Here is a 21,880-nt window from a genome sequence, read left to right as displayed (position 1 = left end):
TTGAGTGTAAGAAAAGGAACAACGAAAGTGCGGCTTGATCGGAGTCGAATATAGTAAGCAGCGGCGCGGGGGCATACTTTTGAGCGACGGAAGTACGGAAGGATTCATGTAGATCATGCGTCACGGATTCAAAGTCCATCAAACTTTGGACTCGACCCAATTAGGTCGCGGAGAAGATATGAATGTAAATCCGTGATAGCTTCATGATATGTTCTGATAGCAAGCTAGTATCCAGTACCATTACCACGAACAGCATCAATAGTATAAGCATCCACATAATCAACATTTGACATTCCATTGAACTCGCCATCCATCTCCGGCAAAGGCGTCTCGAGCCATATCTTCTGAATGCGCTTAGCAGAATCCAGAAATTTGGTCTGGACCTCTGTTCTGTTCTGCTTGGTGACAAGTTGCCCGTCCCTCTTGCGCCATTCACCACCGACCATGACGTGACGGATGTCTCCAACATGAGAGTGTAGAATGACAGCAGCCACAGGATCAGACCATCCGAGCATATTCGGAGAATCGCCATCAAAGACAACAATATCAGCCTTGTTGCCAGTGGCAAGGACGCCGAGATCAGGACGACGCAAGGCAAGAGCACCAGAGCGAGTTGCAAGAGTGAAGGCTTGGTTTGCGGACATAGGTGAATTGCGAGGAACGTTCCAATTGCCGAGATACTGATAGAAGAAGCGGAGACGAGTGCTCTGTAACCAGATGCGGGCTTGAAGTGCATTTCAGACTCAGGGGTGGTGGAGATGTATTGGTCATGCTTGCGTAGCAGCTCTGCATCATCGGTGGTGACGTAGCTTGCGTGAGAGAAGACGACGGGGGTAGTGCCGTTGAGAAGACCGAGCTGATCGAGCTTGCTGGGGGAATTCGTATTGCCCCAAGGACCGCCCAGGAAGTGCATGGTGAGCGCAGAGACATTTTTGCTGTTGACCAGGTTGACGATAGCTCGAGTGTTGTTGTTGTCCTGAATGAAAGCGTCGTAGGCAATACCGATCTGCACCAAATCCTGTGAGTTGAGTCTCTCGTTCTTCATCAAGTCGGCAAAGTTGGCCAGCTGTTCTTCGAAGCTGAAGCCATTGCTCAATTCGTGGAAGGCATAGCAAAATGCCATCCTCACACCGCTATCTATTACAGCTTCAAGGTATGCGTTCGATGTCTCATTCGAGAAGGTACCGTGAGCATGCTCAAGAATAGTGGTAACTCCTGCGTCCAGAGGTTCGTAAAGACCGGCAAGAGTGCCGTAGTAGATGTCCTCAGGTCTAAAAACAGTTCCGGCTTGAGTGAATTCACCGTAGCGGCCAAAGTATTCTGCCAAGGTAGTGTTTGAACCGAGAGTCTTGTATGCACTGGCCCTTTTCGTCAGTCGTGATTCGGGGAACAGGATTGAGAGGATATCAAGCCTTACGTTTGCCAACTGTGACGATGTGTGTCGATGAAGCCAGGAGAAACAATTTTGCCTGCGACATCGATGATCTCAGTGCCGGTAGGAAGAGTCACGTTATCGGAGCTCTCGAAAATCTTGGCGATAGAATCTCCAGTGACAAGTAGCGAAGAGCCATGAAGAGCTACAGGGAGTTGCGATGCTTCGTCGAACGTGATAATGGTGCCTCCATGGAAGAGTGTTGAGTTTGCACACAATGCAGTCGCAGAAAACGACGCAAGACCAACCAGAATTTGGCCAGTGCGTAGGGATCTTGACATGTCGGAAGAATTGAGAATTGCGAAAAGCGATGCAAAACACGACTCCTTATCTCGTGGTACTTATCCTATTGCATGGCCAAGTCACAACCAAGCCTGGGTTTTACGTTACGCAGTGGACCTGCACCACTTGACCACATGTTCGCTCTTGCCCCGAGCACCCATATCGCGATCTTGAATGTGTTGACCGCTATACTAAGGTTCGAGGGAGCGAGGATGAGGAAGAGGACGGCTGCAGGAAAGTCAGAATCGGCACACAATTGGTGGTCTGTGTTGTGTCTTTGCGGCCGTAAACGATTCGGTCATTGCCGGTGGGGCCTTTCTTCCGTGGGGCTCTTGAGAATAACCTGGAATGCTCCAATGCCGCTCCATGGCATGGGCGTCTCGACACTCGATATATCACCATGACTTTAGCACATGTTTGCCCATTGTCCCGCCGGGTTCGCAAGTCAACAAGCAGAAGTGTGCACTTTTGTAGCTAAGGCTATTCCTATAAAACTGGTACATCATATCCTTGATGCGTTCCTGCGGCGCACTTCGACCTTGACAAAGGGGTCCACAACGGGATAGAAGCCCATAACTATCGAAGTGCTCTTGTATGTCTCCTCGAGACGGAAGTCGTACTTGAGCAGGATCTGTGCAAGACAGAGCTTCATGTCGGTTTCAGCGAAAAAGCGTCCGGGACAAACAGATCTACCTTGACCAAAAGTGATGTGCTCTTTGCTTGTCGCAGTAAATGCATGGGCCGGACTACCCGTCTTTTCGCGAAGGTCCAAGTAACGACGGGCATCGAATGTTTCTGGCGACGCGTAGACTTCTGGGCTCCACATGAGAGAAGCGTCAACTGCAATGTGAGTTCCAGCCGGAATCTTGACGCCATCAGGCATCATCGTGTCGCGCAAAGCTTTGCGCTCAAGGCCGACTATGGATATTGATTAGCATATAACTGATATTTTATTGGGTATGAACTCACCAGAAGCCGGAAGAGTCCTTTGAGCTTCCTTCATGACACTGTCCATCAGTCTCATCTTGATCAAAGCAGCCGTAGTCCAACCATGTTGAGCGATGGCCTCTTCGACTTCATTGCGCAGAGGCGAGACGATGTCTGTATGTTTGCAGATCTCCAAGATTGTCTGGCGGAGCGCCTCAGATGTGGTAAAAAGCGCTGCAATAGCAAGAGCCAACTGCATAGCACCTAGATCGATAGGCTTTTCACCAGCAGCCGCAGACAACCACTCAATTGTATCGTTGTAGGGTAATGTTGAATGTGTTTCTTCACTCTTCCTCCTTCTGAGCTCTTCGGTGATCATGATCCGAGCACGCTTCATGTCGTGACGGCATGTGCGAGACAGTGGATTGAAAAGATGTGCAACAGGCCAGAGTGGTGCAGGCCACTCTCGAATCTGACCGAGAGCAGTGAAATAATTCATAACATATTTGTTGGTAAGACTCTGCCACTCTGGGTTTTTGGCAAGGTGAGGCCCAACGAAGACAGACGCAGCAGCGTGCGAGATGAGTGATGTGGTATCCTTCTGCCAGTCGATGGAATGCCAGGACTGATCTGCACCCCAAGACTGATCCAAAACTCCAGTGATGTGGGTGTTCATGACTGAGATATGGGTCTCGTTCTTGGACAGTTTAGACTTGATCAAGTTAACAACTTGGCTGCCTTCGTGTAAGACGGTTTGAGCATTGAAGCCAGAGTAGCCAGCGAGGAAGTCATCTCTCACAAGTGCCGGGTGATCAAGATCCTTGTTGTTCTTGACCCAATCTGACAGTGCAGACGAAAGGATGACTTTCGGGCCGTTGGGCGTAATGATGGTGAAAGGACGACCGTGGTGTTGAGCCAGACCCGTTGAAACGAGTTCCCTCGCTCTTGTTTGATATTCGTGATGTGCCTTTGCTCGATTGAAATCGTTTCTGTAAGCATTGACGACTGGGAAAGGTGGCAGGCGGCGGTATTGCGTGAAGACGTAGTAAAAGACCGACAAAGCCACAGCGACCAAGGCAAAGAACAAAGGCAAATGTGATTCGGCCATGACCATAGGTGGATCGATAGTCTTTTCGTTGAGCGATCTGTGAATAGGAATGGTTGAAACCTGGGATGGCAGGCACAGGACGTATATGATGAACTCGGCCGTCGCCACGAGTGGCCCTACCAATGGTCGTCACAAATGTCTAGAGCATAATTTTTGCAAAGGCAAACGGAATTGGAAGTGGCGGTCTTGAGCTGAAGATCTGACATTGTGCGTGAATAGTCGCAAGACCTTTCAGAGACACCGCATGCGCGCAAAACATGGTCCTTTTCCTGTTTTAGTCAACGTCAGAAGCGGTTTCGAAAAGGTTCATGTTGAACTTCGCACTAAGAGATTTATGTTTACTCCGATGGTGCTCTCGGAACCATGAGATCCGGTGCAGAGTTGTGCGTGTCCTATATATTTATGTAAAGTACATCCATCACGCACGGTCGTTGAAGTCTAGCCTGTCGAAGCCGAGCAGGCGGTCGCTCAACATTGCTCATGCATAATGCTCTACAATTCGGGCTCAGAGTCCCATGTTCCATAATCAACGACGCGTGCTAGATACACGTCTTCATCTGCATATTACGAGCATCTCAACTCTATAAACAGATCCTACATGATTCACCGCAGACAGGAGTGCATAAGTAGTGTGTCACATCTCCAATCGACGAACATCTTGTGACTATGAAGCTATTGGTAAACCTTGAGACATTCATCAATGTCTCGGAAAGTCTTCTCCTTGTCCATCAAAGGGCCTGATAATGGTTCTCCAAAGACAAGCTGACATTTCGCTTGCCAAGTTTCGGGAATGTTCCACTCTGCATTCATCTCCTTGGCCATCATACCCTGGTAGTGCTGAAGATTACATCCGAGACCCTCAGCCTCGAGAGCCGTCCAGACTGTAGAGATAGAGTCAGTCGAGCGGTACTTTCCTAGGTCTTGGCTAAGGCACTTACCGACGTACTGATTCATCCCGCTACTGTGGTCGTACCCTAAAGCACTAAATTAATACCCTTGATCTAGCTCTCACATAGATCCCAACGCACATTCAGGGTTCTCCTCAGACATCTTTGCAAACCGAGGGCTCAGCTCTTTCACAGACTCGACATCCTCGAAAAACAAGACCTACAAAGCTTAGCTTGCGTATCAATGGAACTTCTTCGAAGTGAACACAGGCAACGTACAGTGCCGTAAGCAGCGCGGAACCCTTGGACTTTGGGGATGAGGATGTCTGCAGCCATTGGCATGCACTTTTGAATGGCCTCAGCACCCATGTCCCAGAGTTTGTCATGATGATCTCCGAAGAGCACGATGCAGCGGCAAGAGCGGGCATTGAATGGCGAGGGTGTGTAGCGAATGGCATGCTTTATGATCGAAAGGATCCTGTCATCCGATATGGGTGACTCTTTACCAAGTGCATAGAGAGAGCGACGAGCTTTGGTAGCCTCGAGGAATGACATCTTGTCGGCCATTTGAATATAGGACGGACGGGTGGAGTAACTTCTGGGGGAATTTACAAGATCAACTCCCGAGCAAGCATGAGGGACCTCTTATAGTCAGTCTAAGCGTACGAGTACGAGTGCAGTAGCGAGCATCAGGAAGGTCAACACGTTGTCATTTGCAACGATGGGACCCCCACGTCAACATGGCTGGGCCATGAGCGCCACTTGATCAAACAGCTCGACCAATTAGCAGATGCGAAGCCTGATCGGTCGGCATCGCAAGGACTCGCTGTTGTTCTCTGGATACGTGGCGTCAGCTAGAGTTGGATCGAATTTTTGAGGGTCTGCGCCCTCAGCTTGTGAGTACGTGTCGTGGATCAGTAGGAGGAATACAATGGCAGCCGGCAGGAGATGCCGCTCATGCTCCTAGTCCCTCATCCAGGAAGGGGTGCTACCAATCGCTTGGTTCGAACATAGAGATAAGCACCATGGCAGCCTGGCGACAGTTTGTGGCGTTGACGAAGGAATGGTCCGACCGGAAGCCGCCGGACACTGACAAGCCTTTCCCCATTTGCTTGTTTTGGAGTCAAGCATGGTTAGCTCATGCGGCGCAATCAGGAATTGGATGGAGGAGGCAATGTATATGAGCATCGAAAGGCAGAAGGCCCAAGAGCTGAAGCGGACATGGAACGAGCGAGTGCGTGCGTGCGGATGAGAAGATTTTACTGTTCTAGTCGTGTATGGTCTGCAGATGAGTTCTCAGATATCCTCGTCGTCGATATCCTCACCTCGTCGCTGTGCCAAGTAGACGCGACCGGTCTCGTAGACACCGAGATAGAGACCAGATCCAATCAGTGTCCACACGGCTCTCAGCGCACCGCCTCGGAAGAGACCCTTGATGACACCCTTGTCCGCGATGATCTCCTTGGCGATCTGGATGCTGCCTTTCCTTGAGACGGGCTTTGCGACATTCTGAATCGCGTCTTTGAGGCCCTCTTTGCTATTCTGAATCACACCCTTAAGACCTTTTCCACTACTCTTGACCGGGCGCCCTGTCGCGTCGACTGGTCCTTTTGGCTTCGTCTTGCTGTCGTTGGCCTGATCTTCCGCTGCACTTGATGCCGCAGCAAGCATGATGCGAGTCTTGACCACGTCCACGGGAGTCGTGACGACAGCGGCGAAAGCACCAGCGGTGCCAGCACTGGCGGCTGTGATCAGACCATTCTCCAGCAAGGTGTTTGTCCGAGTTCCTCTGTCCTCTCTGTGTTTCTTGATGCCCTCTTTCAGTCGCTCGAAGATTGGGAACTGCAGGGCAGTGAATGGTAGATTGCGTCCTGCGAGGGCCGTGTAGCCTCTCCACAGAGCCAGCGGATTTGACCTGAACTTGGCTATCGTCTGGAGCGTCGCGTTGACCTTGTCGCCTCTTGCAGTGTCGACCATTTGCGCATTTTGCTTGATGACTTCGGCGGGAGTAAGGATGGCGCAAGAGACCAGCTCTGCGATTGAGGATGCGGCCGAGTGAATGAGGGGCTGTGGCAGTAATGCTGAGGAGGAGCCGGAGAGGGTCGGGTTGTATTTGGTGAAGGTGGACTTGACGCCCTCGTAGGTGGTGAAGAAGGCTCCTGCTGGATAAGGTCAGAGATTGAGCACCAGTCGGGTGACATTGATTGGCGCATACAGGACGGAAGGGTGGCTATGATGACGCTGCCCACGCCTTGGTAGAGGCCTCTGAAGAGGACTTGCTTGTTGACAGCATTTGTCGCCTTGTCAAGGTAGAGCCGGTTGTAGTCTGGCGACTGAAACCTGGTCTTGAGAGTGTCGAGAGGATAGACGAACAAGTCGACGGTGAAAGCAGCGAATGCGCCGGCCTGTGCGACAAAGATCAGCCAATGAATTTGAAGATGGCTCGCCCGAGGAAGCCTACAATCAGGATGTCTGTCGAGTTGTTTCCAGCCATCAGTCTTAATAGCCTGCTTGTCCTGCAGAAAGGATGGAATACTTGGACAGCTACAAAGACGAGTGAATGAAGGCTCAAGTGTCGGAGTATTTTCCAGAGTTGCATGCATCATGCCGTCATCGGTCTGCGGCCTTTGCGGACTTTGGCTTTTCGGCCTTGACCTCAGCTCTCCCATGGTCCTGCCTCTTGCATCCTGCTTGCGATGATAAGATGCGTCTTATGTTCTGTACCCCTGACCAACGTTCCGTCGGAAGAATACCAGTCTGAGTCTTCCTGTCAATTGTGAAAATGAAACGCAGCATGTTATCAGGTTACCTTGAGGATCGCCCTACTCGACCTGACTTGACTTGAGAAGCTGGCACGAAGCCTGACATGTCTTTTGAGGCCTCTACCTACTTCGTTGTGTGAGGTTCCAGACCCGATTGACCGGTGCCTCAATTGAGTGTCTCGCAGGTCAATCTTTAGGATAGCCTTCTGTGTCGTACAGTAGCTTCCCGAAGGAGAATCTCACAACTTCGTCTACTTGACAAGGCTACCAGATCACACAGAGAAGGTCAGATCAGTATGGATTGAGGACTTCGGTCACCTCGCATTCTGATCAAAGGTTTCATCATCTTGACAGTCGCACAAGGTGGTTTTGTTTGTTTGCTGGAGAAAGAGTCGTCGTTCTTTGGTTGCGTTGACGCGCCGACTTTCTTCTCACACAAGAGTCGGCACCGAGCCTCGCACCATTCTCTCGTGTTGGAGAACTGTCACGACACGCCATTTCTCCAACCTTCTAGCCTTCTCGTAACGCCGTATCGCAGTGCGCTGTTCCTTTCACCGCACGGGCAAACCGATCACAGCTCTGATATTCATCCTCACCTTGCCATCTCTTCCACAAGCTCTTCAACATCAAAGTGCTTCGGCGTCGAGCGCACATCTCCATTCAATCAGCACCCTCTCATCATTACATCAACATCCGCCTACGCAAATACAACCATGGCATTCCCAGGCGGTCAACCCACGTTTGTGGAGAAGAAGAGGATTAACTTGATGGCAACCAAGACACAGCAGTCTACAACTACGGCTCTACTTCCTGCTATCTACGACCAATCGTCCTCACCTCTTGCCCCCACTCCTCGCGTCACTGAATGGCAGCAACCTGCGCCTGCATTTTACGGTGATGTTGAGATGCAAGATGCTTCGGCAGTCAACAGCGCTGCTGGCAGCCCATTCTCTGCCAATTACGTACGCCTCTTATTCGCTATTATCCGTCATTCACTAACCAGATCATCAACACCAGTCTCACATACACCCTCAGTCGTCCTTCTCGGCTTTCGCCAAACCTTTTACCCCTCCAGGTGCATCTGTCGTCGCCAACGTCAGCCTCCGCAATACTGTCACTTCTCCACCTCACCGTGATTCCGCAACTTCAATCTCTTCGCCTGGCATGGCGCCTTCAACAACCGTTACGAGAAAGGCCCCGCCTCATCGCACGCTGAAAGAGCAGAGTCCCGCACTTGCACCCCCACCTGCGCCCGCGCCTCTTGCCAACAAGCTCGTGGTTCCTACTGTATCCGCTGCCGGCGAGTGCAACGCTCCGCCTACCCCCAAGCGCTCCCGCGGCCCTCACTCCGGCCCTCATTCGAAATTGACCCCTCGAGCTCAGAAGGTGTCTGGCAGCTTGTCTAACATGAGCTTCGAGTCCGTCTCGCTTCCTCAGTTTGAATCGCAGCCTCAGACGACCGATACCTCTCGTGACATCGCCCCTGTTAGCCAGAATGCTTGGATCGATGTACAACAGCCCGTCACCGAGCCCGAATCTTGGACCGACGTTCGGAGCGTTCAGAATGAGCCGCAGGTGTCTACCAAGACTGTCAAAGCCCCTTCGGTCCTTTCGAACGTTGAGTCTGCTCAACACGTCTCCAAGCCTGAGGCTGTTCTTGCTGGTCGCTCCACTCCCAAGGTCGCTGTCGACATTCCTTCCGTGCCTGAGACTGTTGTCGAGGTCGCTGGCTCATCCGTGGCTACCATTGAGGCTCGTCCTACCCCAGAGGCTGTGCTTCCACCACACACAAAGAGACACCAGGCCACAAGAGATACTGCTGCCGGCGGCCAGCAGCGCGTACAGGTACAGCACTGGTCCCACCTTTCGCGCTTGTACTCATACTGACTTGCACTCGCAGACAAGCGAAACCCCTGCGCACTACGAACGCACCCAGTGGCTTTCGATGCTTCTTGACCAGAAGGGCACTGCCGAAGGCCGTGAGCTTATCCGCGCCTTCTCTGATCACATCCGTGCTGGCGTTGAGGCTGGCAATATGGAGGCTACCACGCCCGACAGTGAGCAGGAGATCTGGCTGGAGTTTTCGGCTGGACAGCGTCTCTCTGCTCGTGTTGCCAACGACACTGGCATCAAGCATGTCATCGAGGAGTTTGCTAAGATGACCCATTCCACAGCGTCGGAGGTCTACGTCATGCTCAAGGTCGGCAAGAAGGATCACAACGCTTGAGCAATCAACACCAGATGGTGGCTGAGAATTCATGTTGCAAGGTTGACAGTACTCTCGGAAGGCAAGCAGAGGAAAGAGATAGCAAGTCGAGAAGTGGCAAGGACGCAGTTGTAACATAGAAGATGTTGTTAATTTGACAGCGAGCGTTCAGCGCTGAGGCCCGATTGCCATAGCTCAACTATTGCTGAATTCAATCACTTTATGATGCAGACCTCGCTTCGCTTGAGGATGGTAAATCGCAGTGTGCGCTAGTAGAGTGTGCGTAAGTCGATCGAGAGAAGGCAGTCGCGCTTGCCAATCGATAGTGAACCAGCATCAACACCAACAAACTTCAAGTTTTACCTGCGCTACATTACCAGCTGTCCATACACACCATTGAGTATCGATACTATATTCATTATAGACTCGAGTTCCAGAGGGTGAGTTGCATGCACTGCGCACAGTAACCTCGCATAATAACGAATAGCATCAGCACTGGTCAAGCTCGATCACCCATCCCTTGCTCTCGACTGCCAGACCGAAATGTACTCTGCATCAAATCAGGAACAACAATCTCGGTCCTCCGGAGCTGGAGACGAGCTCTTCGTTCCGCACTCGCCGGCCGCAGTTTCCCCTGGTACGGCCGCGAGTGCTATATTTGATGGCGTCGAAACCAGTCTGAACGACCTTCAACAACACATCGATGAGTTGAAGCAGTATTTCCGTAAGCTCAAACGTGATAAGCGCCACCTCAGGGCGATACTCGTCGCCAACCATGACTCGGCATGGCTCGAACAACAGATTAGGAACGCTGAAGCCAGAGACGTCTCTCCTCAATGGGAGCCAAAGTGGCAGCTAGGCACCAACCGTCGCAGTGCTCCTCAAATCTCACAACCATTCAGCCAGGGCAAGAAACGACCTTCTGAAAGTGATGCATCTACGCCTCCGACCAAGTCAAGACGCGTTAGAGAGCCTTCTCTTCCTTCCGGTCTCGGCAGCAGCATCCTATCGAGACAAACCTCCTCATCCACAACAAGCCCAGGCATCTCCCCATCGAGCACGCACAAACAACAAATCATCCTGCCTCCGATCATACGCTCTTCACTCTCTCGTCCGCCTCCGCAGCTCAACAACACAGGCGCACCGGCGTTTCATCCCAACGTCCAACCCTCGGCAAATCGACAGGGTATGTTTTCGAATGCCGAGGCTGGACCAGGCTCGTTCACGAGAGAGGGTACATCGAGAACTATTCCCATGATGCCTGTTCCATCAGAGTCGAAGGCGAGACCGAAGATCAGGGCACCTAGAACCAGGGGACAGAGTTCGAGGAGAAAGTGATGGTAGGGGAGTTTGCTTTTTGCGTGAGATTAGAGTCAATGGAGATCATACATTGCGGCGAGGGTGTTGAGATAGGAACTTTGCATTGCGGCAGGTTGGAGCTACAGTCAATAGACCATGCATCGGGAGAGGGAGATGGCATGGACGATTTGCGAGAGAGATGGAGTATTCCAAGTGTGCGAGAGATGAAGCATCCGAGGTGTGGGAGGCTTTGATTGTGGTTTTCTTCTTTGCATTTGTCCATGTTACGATTACTACAACAACGTCATTATATCTTTCCAGTCGCAATGCAAGAAAGTCTACCGAAGGAAAGAAAAAGTAAAACTCCCAATTCCCCCAATTTCCCCAATTCGTGCCCAGCATTAATTCCATTAAATCTGTCCATCGTGTTTCTCGAGTAAAAAGGCGTACCAGAAAAGAGGTAGCGTGTGTACAAAGCACTCACTTCACTTTTTGCTTCTTCTTACAAGAAAGCAGCAAAGAAAACACCAGCACCGATCAAAGCGCCAGCGCCAACCTTGACACTTCCAGCAGCACCGGTAGAGGATGCCGAAGCAGCGGATCCAGAAGCTGATTGCGAGCCGCTAGCAGAAGAAGCACGAGTAGATGTGCCAGAAGCCGAAGAGCCGGAAGCGCGGGATGAAGAGCCAGAGCCAGAAGCACTCGCACTCGCACCAGTCGAGCTCGAAGCGCCAGCACCGGCAACACCCGAAGCGCCAGAGGTTGACGACCCAGAACCGGTAGCGGCGACGATGGCGGCACTCAATACTTGAGTGGTGCTGGCTCCTACTGTGACGACGATACTGGTAGCATTACCTGCAGTCACATTACCATAGATGAGGGTTGTGACGGTGCCAGGCGCGAGGCCAGCGGGAACGAGTTGAACCGCTACAGAAGAGATTGCAGCATTTGTGGCAGCGACACCGACATTGCTGGCGGCGACACCGACGGAGGTTGCAGGGAGGGGTTGGCCAGTCACGACGCCGAGGGAGTTTGTCTGGGTGAGGAAGGAGGTGAAGCCGTTTGTGTAGGGTACAGAGCTGCTGGAGATTGGGATGGTGCTAAGGACGGACTGTGGAAGTGTGTTGTTAGCATGAGCTGACTTTTGGATGTGAGAGAGGGAGTGGGAGCAAACGTACGGTCTCATTGGCAGAAGACTCTTGAGCAGCTGCAAGGGCCACGAGGGGAGCGGCGAAGAACATTGAAGTGCGCATCTTGATATTTTGTGATTTCGTTGTCGATGTTGTCGAGGGTTTTGTGATGCTTCAAAAAACTACCGTGATGGATAAACGACAGTTGTATTTCGTGACGAAGATTATTCCAGAGTGCAAAGGTCAAAGAAACAAAGACGACACAGTATTACTTTGCAGGAAACACAGATAGAGAATTGCAAGAGAAAGCTGAGAAAATAAGAGAGAGTTACCCATGCGAATTTATATACTTACGCCGCAAAAGCTTTCCCGACTCTCAGAAAAGAGAGGCTGGTAAACATGGCCCAGCCAGGACAGCTCCGCCCCGAACAGACGCGCCACCTTGATTGGCTCTGTGTTCGCGGGAAACAGGACATGCATGCGCCACTTTTGACCAAGTCTGATTCTTGGCTTGCATTAGCTGTTTAGCTGATCTTTCGTCGCTCTGCCGCTCTGGGAAAGCTGTACAGGTTCAGTTGCCGTAGTGCGGTGTATTCTCTATGTTCGACAGCTCCTCACTACGGCAACTGAACTTGTGCAGACGAGCCAGGCACAGAAAGACATCTCCTAGCCAACAAGACAGACCAATGGTGGGCAGTATAGCAAGTGGCAGGCAGAAGGAAGCTGGCGATGATCCAGATCACCATCTTTCCATGAACCTTGCCAGCCTACCTATTTTACTCTCCGAACAGGGGTGGCTTACGTGCTCATGTCTCTCCGCACTGCCCTACTTTTGTCTCGACCCCCGCGCGAGCATGTCAGGAAACATTCGGCCGATGGCGAGATGGCGAGATGTGTGTGTGGATGGTTTACGCGTCCTTTTTTGTCGCTGTTTCCGAGGTCTCGGTGTGCTGCTGGTTGGGTGCTTCTTTCATGCGGCTGAACCGTTGCTTCGCTCCGGAGGCTTAGAATAGAAATGCGGGCAGGTGAAATCCGTTGGCAACAGTCGTGGTTCTTCCACTGTTGCGAAGCTTTTGGTTTGCACGCTTCAGACTCGTTCGCTCAGCGAAGATACGGATTGACCATGTCATGTCCAGACACTGATATATTGGCACAGGATACTAGCCAAGATCGAGGAGTGAATGATTTGTTTCTTGCTTGATATTGTACGCGAGCATACAAGCTAATCTGCCTCCGAGTCACTATATCCTGCCTAGCCAACCAAGACAGACCCCCGGTTCCAAAGCTGTGGCGCGAATAGGTTGAGAAAGAACGTGCTTCAGCATAGCGATCGTGTTCCCTTCTTCCCCCCACAATTACGAGAACTCCGTGCGGCATAATGACCCGCTTCTACTACAGCAACGGCCATGGCAACCCCAGCCACACAGCACGCATGTTCAATGCACTACTCTGAGTACTGCACGGGACAGGCCGATAGTCTGGATGACTTGTTACAGGGTATCCATGACGTGACGATTGTTAGTGTGTGAAATGCAAAGTCTTGTTGACCAAGCTGCTGCAGGTACTGTGGACAGACACAGCGCGTGTGTATTCATAGATTGAAGTGCGGAAGTACTCGATGGTCTTTGAAAATCGCGTCGCATAGTTCTCAAGTCAAGTGTGGAAGGGCAATCTATCAGGATTGAAAAGTGTGCATTGTATTGGTATACTCCATTTCGCTGTACAATAAGGAAGGAACAAAAGGAAACCTCGACATCGCCAGCAAATGCCTAGACAAAATGACGTGGATTAGAACAGAGAAGCGGTTTATAAACACGTGAAGCAGAGTGCAAGGGATCAAGCCGAGACGAGATACGGCAGATGTCCTACTTCTCAAAGGAATATCTGAGCCATTCACCAACCGCTCTCAGGCTCTCCCAACGAACGGATTCGTCGCTATGTTGCATGAGCTCCATGACACGAGCCTTCAAACCAAGCTTCTCCATCTGTTGTCGTCGCTCGGGCACTTCCTTGACAAGGCATGCGACGTCGTTGCAGCCAATAGCGAGGACTTGCTTGTCGTTGTCCCAGTTCTTTGACAGGATCTCTGCGAGCTTCTTGGCCAACTCTCCCTTGTTCTCTTCCAAGATCTTGCGAGCGTTCTCGCTCCAAAAGGCCTGGTTGCGGTGGGGTGGCGACCAACGGAGGTGGCCAGAGTTGACTTCTGAAGCATATTCGGAAAAGGTGGTTTGTGTCTTTTGGAACTCTTCAACCATCGACTGGAGCGCTTTCAGGTCTTCAAGAAGGTCGGCGTCGTTCAGATGGCGACCTTGCAGGTTCTGAAGGATAGCGGGAAGACGAGCGGGGATGACTGCGGGCATCAGGGTATCACGGTTGGTGGAAAGAAGGTTTGTGAGGGTAGCGAGCAGGAGTCTGGTGGTCTTCTCCTTTGGCGAGATGCGGAGAAGAGCTGCGTAGAGTACAATGATGTCGTGTTCCCTGTGGGAGTGTTAGTGTTAGCTTGGGCTTGCGACAAGGGTGAGGTTGATTGACATACTCATCCAGGCCGCGACCAACCAGCTTGCCCTCGAAACTCAACTGCCAGATGACAAGTAAGACGTGGTATAGGAGCTGAAGGCCGACGTTGTTGATGATTTGAGAATCGGCAATGCTGCGAATGCTTCCACCACTGATCAAGGTCGAGTCGGTGTCTCTTACACCGCCTCCGGTAGCGTTGGTGAGGATGTTGAAAAGAGGAGTGACCGTGTCTTTCCTTTGCTCCCAGAATAGCTGACGCGACTTGGCGGTACGTAGAAGAGCAGAGTATTCCTGGACAGCAATGTCTTGCAGGTTGTTGTCCGACTTCTTTGCGAGGGTTGAAATGTACGAGTAGAGCTTGGGCAGGGCCTTGTCAATCTGCTCGGCCTGGGCGCCACCAGTCATGAGGCCATGTGAAAGAAGGCTTGAGAGGACGCATGAGGCAAGTAGCGGGATGGGATCCTCGGGATTTGCGGTCTGCTTGAGGAGCGGCACGAAAGGAGCGTAGGGGTCGGCGTGTTCGAGCAGCTTGGTCACAAAGGACGGGATATCTGTACGACCAGTGAGCGACCTGGGCAACTGCTGAAGGGAGCTGGAGGAAACATACCTTCAATAAGGTCACCAGTCAGGACGAGCATGTACTGCACAATGTCGGAACGCTTGGCGGCGGATTGGAAGATGCTGGGGCTATCGTCGGAGCCCAGAACGAGGGCGGCATAACTCTCAGGATCCGATTCGACCGTCTGTCTGCGCTGTTCCTTGCGGACCTTGTCTATCGACTTGATCTTCTTGAGGTCCTGCTCGGTGATTGTCTTTGCGCGTACAGCTCCTTCCCACGAGATTGGTCGCGCCCGGATGTTGTTTTGGAGCGACAGAATGTATGCTGGCGGGTCGAGAGACATGTTGATGTGTGGAACGTCGTGGCTTCTCTCTTCGGAGACAGCTCTTCGATTGCGCGTCTGAATAGTGCAATCTAGCAGCGGCAGGAGCAGATGTCGGTAGCTCTCAGTGACGTTGTTGGGCAAGTCCAACCAACCAGCCAATCAAATCCGGGGTTCATCCGGCGCAACTTCCCAATCTTTGCTTGTTGCCGTCATAGTTCGACATTTTTTGATACCATCACAATTCTTGACGAAACATATTCTCGTCGTCAACTAATCATGACGAGTTTGAAGCGTTCATACGCTGCCGACAGCGCCGCTCCGAATCTCTCGAGCAAGGTCTACATCCGCTCAACCAAGAGTGGCAAGGTCCAGAAAATTGTTCGCGAGCTATACCTGCGCGAAGATATTCCTTGCTCGTCACGACTATGCGCCGCCTGTCTTGAGATTGCCCCTACCGACTACCATAACAAGGGTAATCATGCCGTTCTCGACTTTTGAGACTTTCGATCCTGACGTGTTTAGTTGCTCCGTTTGTGCTTTCTGACACTCCCGCTGGAACGAAATCATTTCCTGATGGCCACTACATAATCCCGGATACGAACGCTTTCCTCACCGGAATGGATCTTTTTGAGCTCGAGACTGCTTTTCATGATGTCATTGTTCTACAAACTGTTCTGGAGGAAGTCAAAAACCGCTCACTTCCGCTCTACCATCGTCTCATCAGCTTGACCAAGAATGATGGCAAGCGTTTCTACGTCTTTTTCAACGATTTCAGACTTCAGACATACGTGACTCGCGAGGAGAAGGAGACCATCAACGACCGGAATGACCGCGCTGTTCGACGCGCTGTGAAATGGTATGCCGAGCATCTGGAGGAAGCTGTCAGCAAGCGCAAGTCCGTTAGATGCCCTTCGATTGTCATGCTTAGTGACGATCGTGACAACCTCCGCAAGTCGAAAATCGATGGGATTACTGGTCTCTCATTACGCGATTATGTCTCTGGTCTTGATGATTCTGAACGCCTGCTGGATATGGTCAGCACTGGTCATGAGCAGAGAGTCGGAAAGCAAACCAAGGGCGAACTTCTCTACCCGGACTATCTCTCCGTCTCAAAGATGATTACTGGGGTCAAGGCTGGAACCATGCATCAAGGAACCTTCAACGTATCACCCTACAACTACCTGGAAGGATCTGTGTTTGTACCGGCGTTCGACAAACCATTGCTCATCATCGGAAGAGAGAATAGCAACAGAGCGATTTCTGGAGACATCGTGGTTGTCGAAGTTCTGCCGAAGGACCAATGGAAGGCTCCGTCGTCAAAGATTCTGGAAGAGGAAGTTGTCAACAAAAACGACAACGCCGACGCAGACGAAGGTGAGGCAGTCATCACACAACAAGAGAAGCGTGCACTACAGGAAGAGGTGAAGAAGACACATGGAAAGAGCGCCGAAGGAAGGCCGCAACCCACCGCTCGTGTTGTCGGCGTGATTAAGCGCAATTGGCGCCAGTACGTCGGTCACGTCGATAAGGATTCGGTCAAGTCTTCCACAAAGCAAAGCCGCGCACAGCAGACTGTTTTCCTTATCCCTATGGACAAGCGTATCCCCAAGATCCGTATCCGCACCCGCCAGGCTGGAGACTTACTTGGTAAGCGTCTTCTCGTCACTATAGATGCTTGGGACCGTGAATCAAGATATCCCGTTGGTCATTTTGTTCGTTCCCTCGGAGAGCTCGAGACAAAGGGTGCTGAGACCGAGGCTTTGCTATTGGAATGGGACGTTCAATACCGACCGTTCCCTAAGACCGTCCTGGACTGCCTCCCTTCTGAAGGTCACGACTGGAAGGTCCCTGAGGATATGTCCGCTCCTGGCTGGAACAAGAGAAGAGACTTGCGTGATCTCTTGATCTACAGTATTGATCCTCCTGGCTGTGTCGACATTGACGATGCACTTCACGCCAGAACGCTTCCCAACGGCAACATTGAGGTTGGCGTGCACATTGCCGATGTCTCCAACTTCGTCAAACCAAACAACGCCATGGACGAAGAAGCCAGTCTTCGCGGTACGACTGTCTATCTCGTCGACAAGCGTATCGACATGCTGCCCATGCTGCTCGGAACTGATCTGTGCTCACTGAAGCCATACGTCGAGCGCTTCGCCTTCTCAGTCATTTGGGAGATCACGCCCGAGGCTGATATTGTACGTGCTGACTACACCAAGTCTGTCATCAAGTCAAGGGAAGCTTTTGCCTACGAGCAAGCTCAAATACGCGTCGATGATCAGTCTCAGCAAGACGATCTCACCAACGGCATCAGGATGCTCATGATGTTGTCAAAGAAGCTCAAGAAGAAGCGTATGGATGCTGGTGCATTGAATTTGGCCAGTCCTGAAGTGCGCGTTCAGACCGAGTCAGAGACTGCTGACCCGGCGGATGTTCAGACCAAGCAACACCTTGATACCATGTCGTTGGTCGAAGAATTCATGCTTCTCGCCAACACAAGTGTTGCCGCACGCATCTACGAAGCGTACCCTCAGACCGCTCTTTTACGTCGTCACGCCGCTCCTCCCAAGACAAACTTCGAAGAGCTGTCTAACCAATTGCGCGTGAAGCGTGGGATGGAGCTACGAACAGACAGCTCCAAGGCTCTTGCCGACTCGCTCGACACCTGCACAGATCCGTCAGAGCCCTTCTTCAACACACTCGTTCGCATCATGGCCACCCGCTGCATGATGTCAGCCGAGTACTTTTGCTCCGGCACACAAGCCTACCCCGAATTCCGCCATTACGGTCTCGCCAGCGAAATTTACACCCACTTCACATCTCCCATCCGTCGCTACGCCGATCTGGAAGCGCATCGTCAACTCGCCGCCGCCATCGACTACGAACCCCTCGACGCATCTCTTCTCTCCAAAGCCAAACTCGAAGGCGTGTGCAAAAACATCAACGTTCGTCATCGTAATGCACAGATGGCCGGTCGTGCCAGTGTAGAGTACTATGTCGGTCAAGCGCTCAAGGGACGTGTCGTGGACGAAGACGGTTTCATCATGCGCGTCTTTTCCAACGGTTTTGTCGTCTTCGTACCTAGATTTGGCATCGAGGGATTGATCCGTCTTCGTGATCTGGCTACCCCTGAGCCGGAGAGCGAGTTTGATACTGAAAACTACATTCTCAAGATCAATGGTGAGGGTATTGAGAGGAACGTTGAGCTTTTCGAAAAGGTAAAGGTTAGAATTTCGGATGAGGCTGAGGAGAGCACTGGAAAGAGAAAGGTCAAGCTTTCGCTTTTGTAGATTAGGAGGGTGCTGTATTCCAAAGAGAGCAATGGAAACAAAGATTTCATGTTGTTGATTATCGAAATTGATAATAATTGCTTTCCAACTCTTTCGGTTTCTCTATCTCGCGCAGCGTCATCTCAGAATCTCGAGCGGACAGGAGTAACGCTTCTTCTGGCTCGAAGCCATTGAAAATCAGAATGCGCAACTCAAGTAACAATCAGATACTGGAAACACACACTCTACAAACTCCGCCCAATCCCTTTCAATCTACAGTACATTGTAAACTTATTTTGCAAAGCCAATGTGCACACGCAAAAGCAATTTGGAAGAGAAGAAGAAAATGCATCCTCCACGTCAGGGTGAGTCTATCAACTACAATTTTTTTCTTTTCCAAAACAAAACACTTACGATCATGTTACCCACCTACGCTGATTCTTGGAACCCTTCTTGATTTCTCTTACAGAGACGATTAAGAAAGGCAGGTTATGCCATTCAAGATATCAAGATGTTTCAAAGACAGAAAAGGAGTTTCGAGATCTTGACGGAAGTTGGTAAATCATCAGCAAGCACGAATGGAAAAATGATGGGTTTGACAAAAACGAGGAGGAAAAGTTCATGAATCTTTGTTACTTTCCACGCAACCGAACTTGATTAGATAAATATATAAAGAAGCGTGCTTCTTAGCGCTAGTATGCGTGGATTTCAACCCTTTGCAAGCCATGTATAAACGACTGGAAACCCAGATTCCGTAAAACACCTTTTCCAGAACAGCCACAAAAACAGCCATAGAAAATAGAAGCAAGAAAGAAAAAAGACAAGCACCAACCCTGCTTTCCCCTGGAATGAGAGGCGCATGCAGAAAAAAGAGCAGTCTAACACGTGTATAGCGCCTTTCCAGCACAGCGAATGATAATTATAGCACCCCTACTCCTCAACAGCTACAGAAAGTTCCTGTTCTGTAGCCGCAGCAGCAGTAGTCGCAGGCCCAATATTCCAATGTCCAGTCTTGATACCCGGTGTAGCGACCAGCTCCTCTTTGTTGACATTTTCATGCTCAATTTTCCAGCTTGCGCGTTTGGCCAGTTCGGCAACTACATCATCGCAGTAACCGAGAAGTGTAATGTCGAAATTGATGTGGTCGGCTGCTTCTTTGGAAATGTAGATTTGTGGTACCTTTTCATCTACGTAGTTTGGACTGTTGGGCATGAAGGAGATTAGTCAAAGGGGAGTGAAGGGAAAGGGGAGGAGAAAGAGAGAAAAGAGGGACAAAACATACATTTCAGAGACTGGAGCTACTTTCATGGATGTGCCAATGACGATTATTAGATCTACTATCGCGGCGTCATGATCGGTTAGTCTGTCAAAGAAGCGGGTGGGAAGTTTTTCGCCAAAGAATGTAATGTTGGGCTAGCGGGAAAGGGGGTCAGCTTTCAGCACAGCAGGTGGTTGGGGGGAGCAAGAAGAACTCACCTTCATCACACCAGGTTGAGGAACATCGTAACGACCATCGTCTTCAGAGTCTGAATGACTTGATCGTGACCTGACCTTGCCGTTGGACGTGCGCTTGCGTTTGCGAGGATACGTTTCAATACGGTCCAGACATGCTTGGCAATAAGAGACTCGTGATTGTCTGACATCTTCGAAGATGGCTTCGCCTGGGACTTCGACTTTGCATTTGCGACAACTTGCCGTTGCCCATGAGCCATGACATTGTATCAGCTTTTCTGGCTCGATGCCGGCGTAAGCTTCAATATTGTCGATGTTTTGGGTGTAGTTGGTGAGTAACTTTTGCTTGTCTTGGAGTAGACGAATGAAAGCGTGAGTGGGTGAGCACTTGCCAGTCATGGGTAGAATATCCTTGGCCAATGTGTAAAAGGTTCTAGACAAAAGTTCAGCGCTGCACATTGCTCTAGAGGACTTGTGTGAACATGCTTACGTGGGATCCTCGTCAAAGTTTTCAAGATCGAAAACATCCTCCGGATTTGAATGACCGAGAAGTCGAAGTTTCGAGTAGAATCCACTGTTTGTCGATCTGAAATCGGGAATGCCGAGACTGGTCGAAATACCGGCTCCAGTGATTACCATAATCTTGTTTGACTTTTGGATCAGCGAGACGGCGTCGTCAATGGTATTGTACTCTGTGAGCTTTTGCCGCCTTCTAAGCTCGCGCTGAATACATAGTCCGAGGATCCGATAGTACCAAGTAGTAGAGTATGGCAGATCTGGCCTCACTCCGAAAGCTGTGACGAGTTTCCTTATGCCGACAGTACCAGATGTGATTGTTTGCTCGATAAATCTGTTGGGTCCGACTCGACGCAGTCTATCGCGGAGTTCTTTCGCCTCTGCGGGTGTGAAGGAGATGGGCCCAGGTTCTTGTCTAACAGTTAGTCTCGGCAAGACGGGGATGGTATGTGATATGCTGAATTCGGCGATAACTTACCATCATCTTCATAAGGCTCGTATTCAGCACGGTCTAATTCATCGTTGAGAGCAGAAACCGAAATCTCACTTTCATCGTCAGAACCATCACTTTCTTCGTCGAGGTCGTCGACATCTTCCAGATCGTCGTGCTCAACCAGCTGGGGTAACGGCGGCGGGTTGATTGGATCTTGAACGCGAGCAACAGATTCCAAATGTTTGTCAGGCTGTGATGATGTCAAACCGACAACGTCATCAGCCTTCATCTTGTAAAGGCTGAAGTTTTATGGTAGTTGGGTGAATATTGCGCAGGGTCTTGTTGTGCATAAAGAGAAGTTAGGTCTAGATGGAGATGCGTGAATTGGGAGATGCTCGACTGGCGCTAGTGGTTCATGAGGATCATGTATAGAACGTCTGCGAGGCTGCTCGAGAACACTTGAAGTACTTTCGCTTCGCTACACTCTTGACTCGTGCGGACGGACACCCTCAAAAGGATGACAGTCTTGATCAGGCTGGCTAAGTCTGGTTTATACAATATGACATCGGTCACCGGAAATGTATCAGAATGGTTCCAAGGATGCTGGTTAGAAGGCGGCAAGACTAGTCTTGCGGTCTGCACATCATGCCATGTCTTTTCGAACGTCGGACTATAGGTTCAGGGTACGCCCTATAAAGCTACTCAATTCGGTCTAGTCTATCATGGATGCATTAGGCGACTATCTGTTATTTGCGATAAGGAACCCATCAAACGTC

General features: G+C 50.8%; 10 protein-coding genes across 10 annotated transcripts; 3 read left to right on the top strand and 7 right to left on the bottom strand.

The window, feature by feature from the left end:
- Window positions 1-224: 224 nt before the first annotated feature.
- AUEXF2481DRAFT_33721 (uncharacterized protein) lies at window positions 225-1,713 on the bottom strand (the record flags this gene model as incomplete). The annotated part of the gene is made up of 3 exons (XM_013483766.1): window positions 225-680; window positions 701-1,358; window positions 1,418-1,713. The coding sequence occupies 3 exons, from the start codon at window positions 1,711-1,713 to the stop codon at window positions 225-227; spliced, it is 1,410 nt and encodes a 469-aa protein (XP_013339220.1).
- Window positions 1,714-1,983: 270 nt separating this feature from the next.
- AUEXF2481DRAFT_44828 (uncharacterized protein) lies at window positions 1,984-4,041 on the bottom strand. The gene is made up of 2 exons (XM_013483780.1): window positions 2,684-4,041; window positions 1,984-2,632 (listed from the first exon to the last, which is right to left on the bottom strand). The coding sequence occupies exons 1-2, from the start codon at window positions 3,753-3,755 to the stop codon at window positions 2,217-2,219; spliced, it is 1,488 nt and encodes a 495-aa protein (XP_013339234.1). The 5' UTR covers window positions 3,756-4,041; the 3' UTR covers window positions 1,984-2,216.
- A 380-nt stretch (window positions 4,042-4,421) lies between these two features.
- On the bottom strand, window positions 4,422-5,191 carry AUEXF2481DRAFT_70838 (uncharacterized protein; the record flags this gene model as incomplete). The annotated part of the gene is made up of 4 exons (XM_013483789.1): window positions 4,422-4,630; window positions 4,688-4,723; window positions 4,778-4,856; window positions 4,916-5,191. The coding sequence occupies 4 exons, from the start codon at window positions 5,189-5,191 to the stop codon at window positions 4,422-4,424; spliced, it is 600 nt and encodes a 199-aa protein (XP_013339243.1).
- Window positions 5,192-5,932: 741 nt separating this feature from the next.
- Window positions 5,933-7,130, bottom strand: AUEXF2481DRAFT_70936 (uncharacterized protein; the record flags this gene model as incomplete). The annotated part of the gene is made up of 4 exons (XM_013483797.1): window positions 5,933-6,133; window positions 6,188-6,798; window positions 6,852-7,041; window positions 7,098-7,130. 4 exons carry the CDS (start codon window positions 7,128-7,130, stop codon window positions 5,933-5,935), a joined length of 1,035 nt encoding a protein of 344 aa, XP_013339251.1.
- A 981-nt stretch (window positions 7,131-8,111) lies between these two features.
- AUEXF2481DRAFT_33718 (uncharacterized protein) lies at window positions 8,112-9,625 on the top strand (the record flags this gene model as incomplete). The annotated part of the gene is made up of 3 exons (XM_013483765.1): window positions 8,112-8,360; window positions 8,434-9,243; window positions 9,299-9,625. The coding sequence occupies 3 exons, from the start codon at window positions 8,112-8,114 to the stop codon at window positions 9,623-9,625; spliced, it is 1,386 nt and encodes a 461-aa protein (XP_013339219.1).
- Window positions 9,626-10,147: 522 nt separating this feature from the next.
- On the top strand, window positions 10,148-10,942 carry AUEXF2481DRAFT_33717 (uncharacterized protein; the record flags this gene model as incomplete). The annotated part of the gene is made up of 1 exon (XM_013483764.1): window positions 10,148-10,942. The coding sequence occupies one exon, from the start codon at window positions 10,148-10,150 to the stop codon at window positions 10,940-10,942; it is 795 nt and encodes a 264-aa protein (XP_013339218.1).
- AUEXF2481DRAFT_44823 (uncharacterized protein) lies at window positions 10,915-12,200 on the bottom strand. The gene is made up of 2 exons (XM_013483779.1): window positions 12,082-12,200; window positions 10,915-12,014 (listed from the first exon to the last, which is right to left on the bottom strand). Exons 1-2 carry the CDS (start codon window positions 12,154-12,156, stop codon window positions 11,406-11,408), a joined length of 684 nt encoding a protein of 227 aa, XP_013339233.1. The 5' UTR covers window positions 12,157-12,200; the 3' UTR covers window positions 10,915-11,405.
- Window positions 12,201-13,611: 1,411 nt separating this feature from the next.
- On the bottom strand, window positions 13,612-15,553 carry AUEXF2481DRAFT_44822 (uncharacterized protein). Its single transcript, XM_013483778.1, has 3 exons — window positions 15,158-15,553; window positions 14,570-15,101; window positions 13,612-14,511 (listed from the first exon to the last, which is right to left on the bottom strand). The coding sequence occupies exons 1-3, from the start codon at window positions 15,450-15,452 to the stop codon at window positions 13,899-13,901; spliced, it is 1,440 nt and encodes a 479-aa protein (XP_013339232.1). The 5' UTR covers window positions 15,453-15,553; the 3' UTR covers window positions 13,612-13,898.
- A 157-nt stretch (window positions 15,554-15,710) lies between these two features.
- AUEXF2481DRAFT_9194 (uncharacterized protein) lies at window positions 15,711-18,724 on the top strand (the record flags this gene model as incomplete). Its single annotated transcript, XM_013483751.1, has 2 exons — window positions 15,711-15,906; window positions 15,957-18,724. The coding sequence occupies 2 exons, from the start codon at window positions 15,711-15,713 to the stop codon at window positions 18,722-18,724; spliced, it is 2,964 nt and encodes a 987-aa protein (XP_013339205.1).
- Window positions 18,725-19,308: 584 nt separating this feature from the next.
- AUEXF2481DRAFT_44820 (uncharacterized protein) lies at window positions 19,309-21,452 on the bottom strand. The gene is made up of 5 exons (XM_013483777.1): window positions 21,150-21,452; window positions 20,646-21,081; window positions 20,180-20,588; window positions 19,986-20,116; window positions 19,309-19,904 (listed from the first exon to the last, which is right to left on the bottom strand). The coding sequence occupies exons 1-5, from the start codon at window positions 21,391-21,393 to the stop codon at window positions 19,634-19,636; spliced, it is 1,491 nt and encodes a 496-aa protein (XP_013339231.1). The 5' UTR covers window positions 21,394-21,452; the 3' UTR covers window positions 19,309-19,633.
- Between the last annotated feature and the right edge of the window lie 428 nt (window positions 21,453-21,880).

The sequence above is a fragment of the Aureobasidium subglaciale genome, assembly GCF_000721755.1.
Source record: "Aureobasidium subglaciale EXF-2481 unplaced genomic scaffold scaffold_37, whole genome shotgun sequence".
Lineage (NCBI taxonomy): Eukaryota > Fungi > Ascomycota > Dothideomycetes > Dothideales > Saccotheciaceae > Aureobasidium > Aureobasidium subglaciale.
The sequence above is the reverse complement of the archived record's forward strand: the minus strand, read 5'-3'. Positions and strand labels throughout refer to the sequence as shown.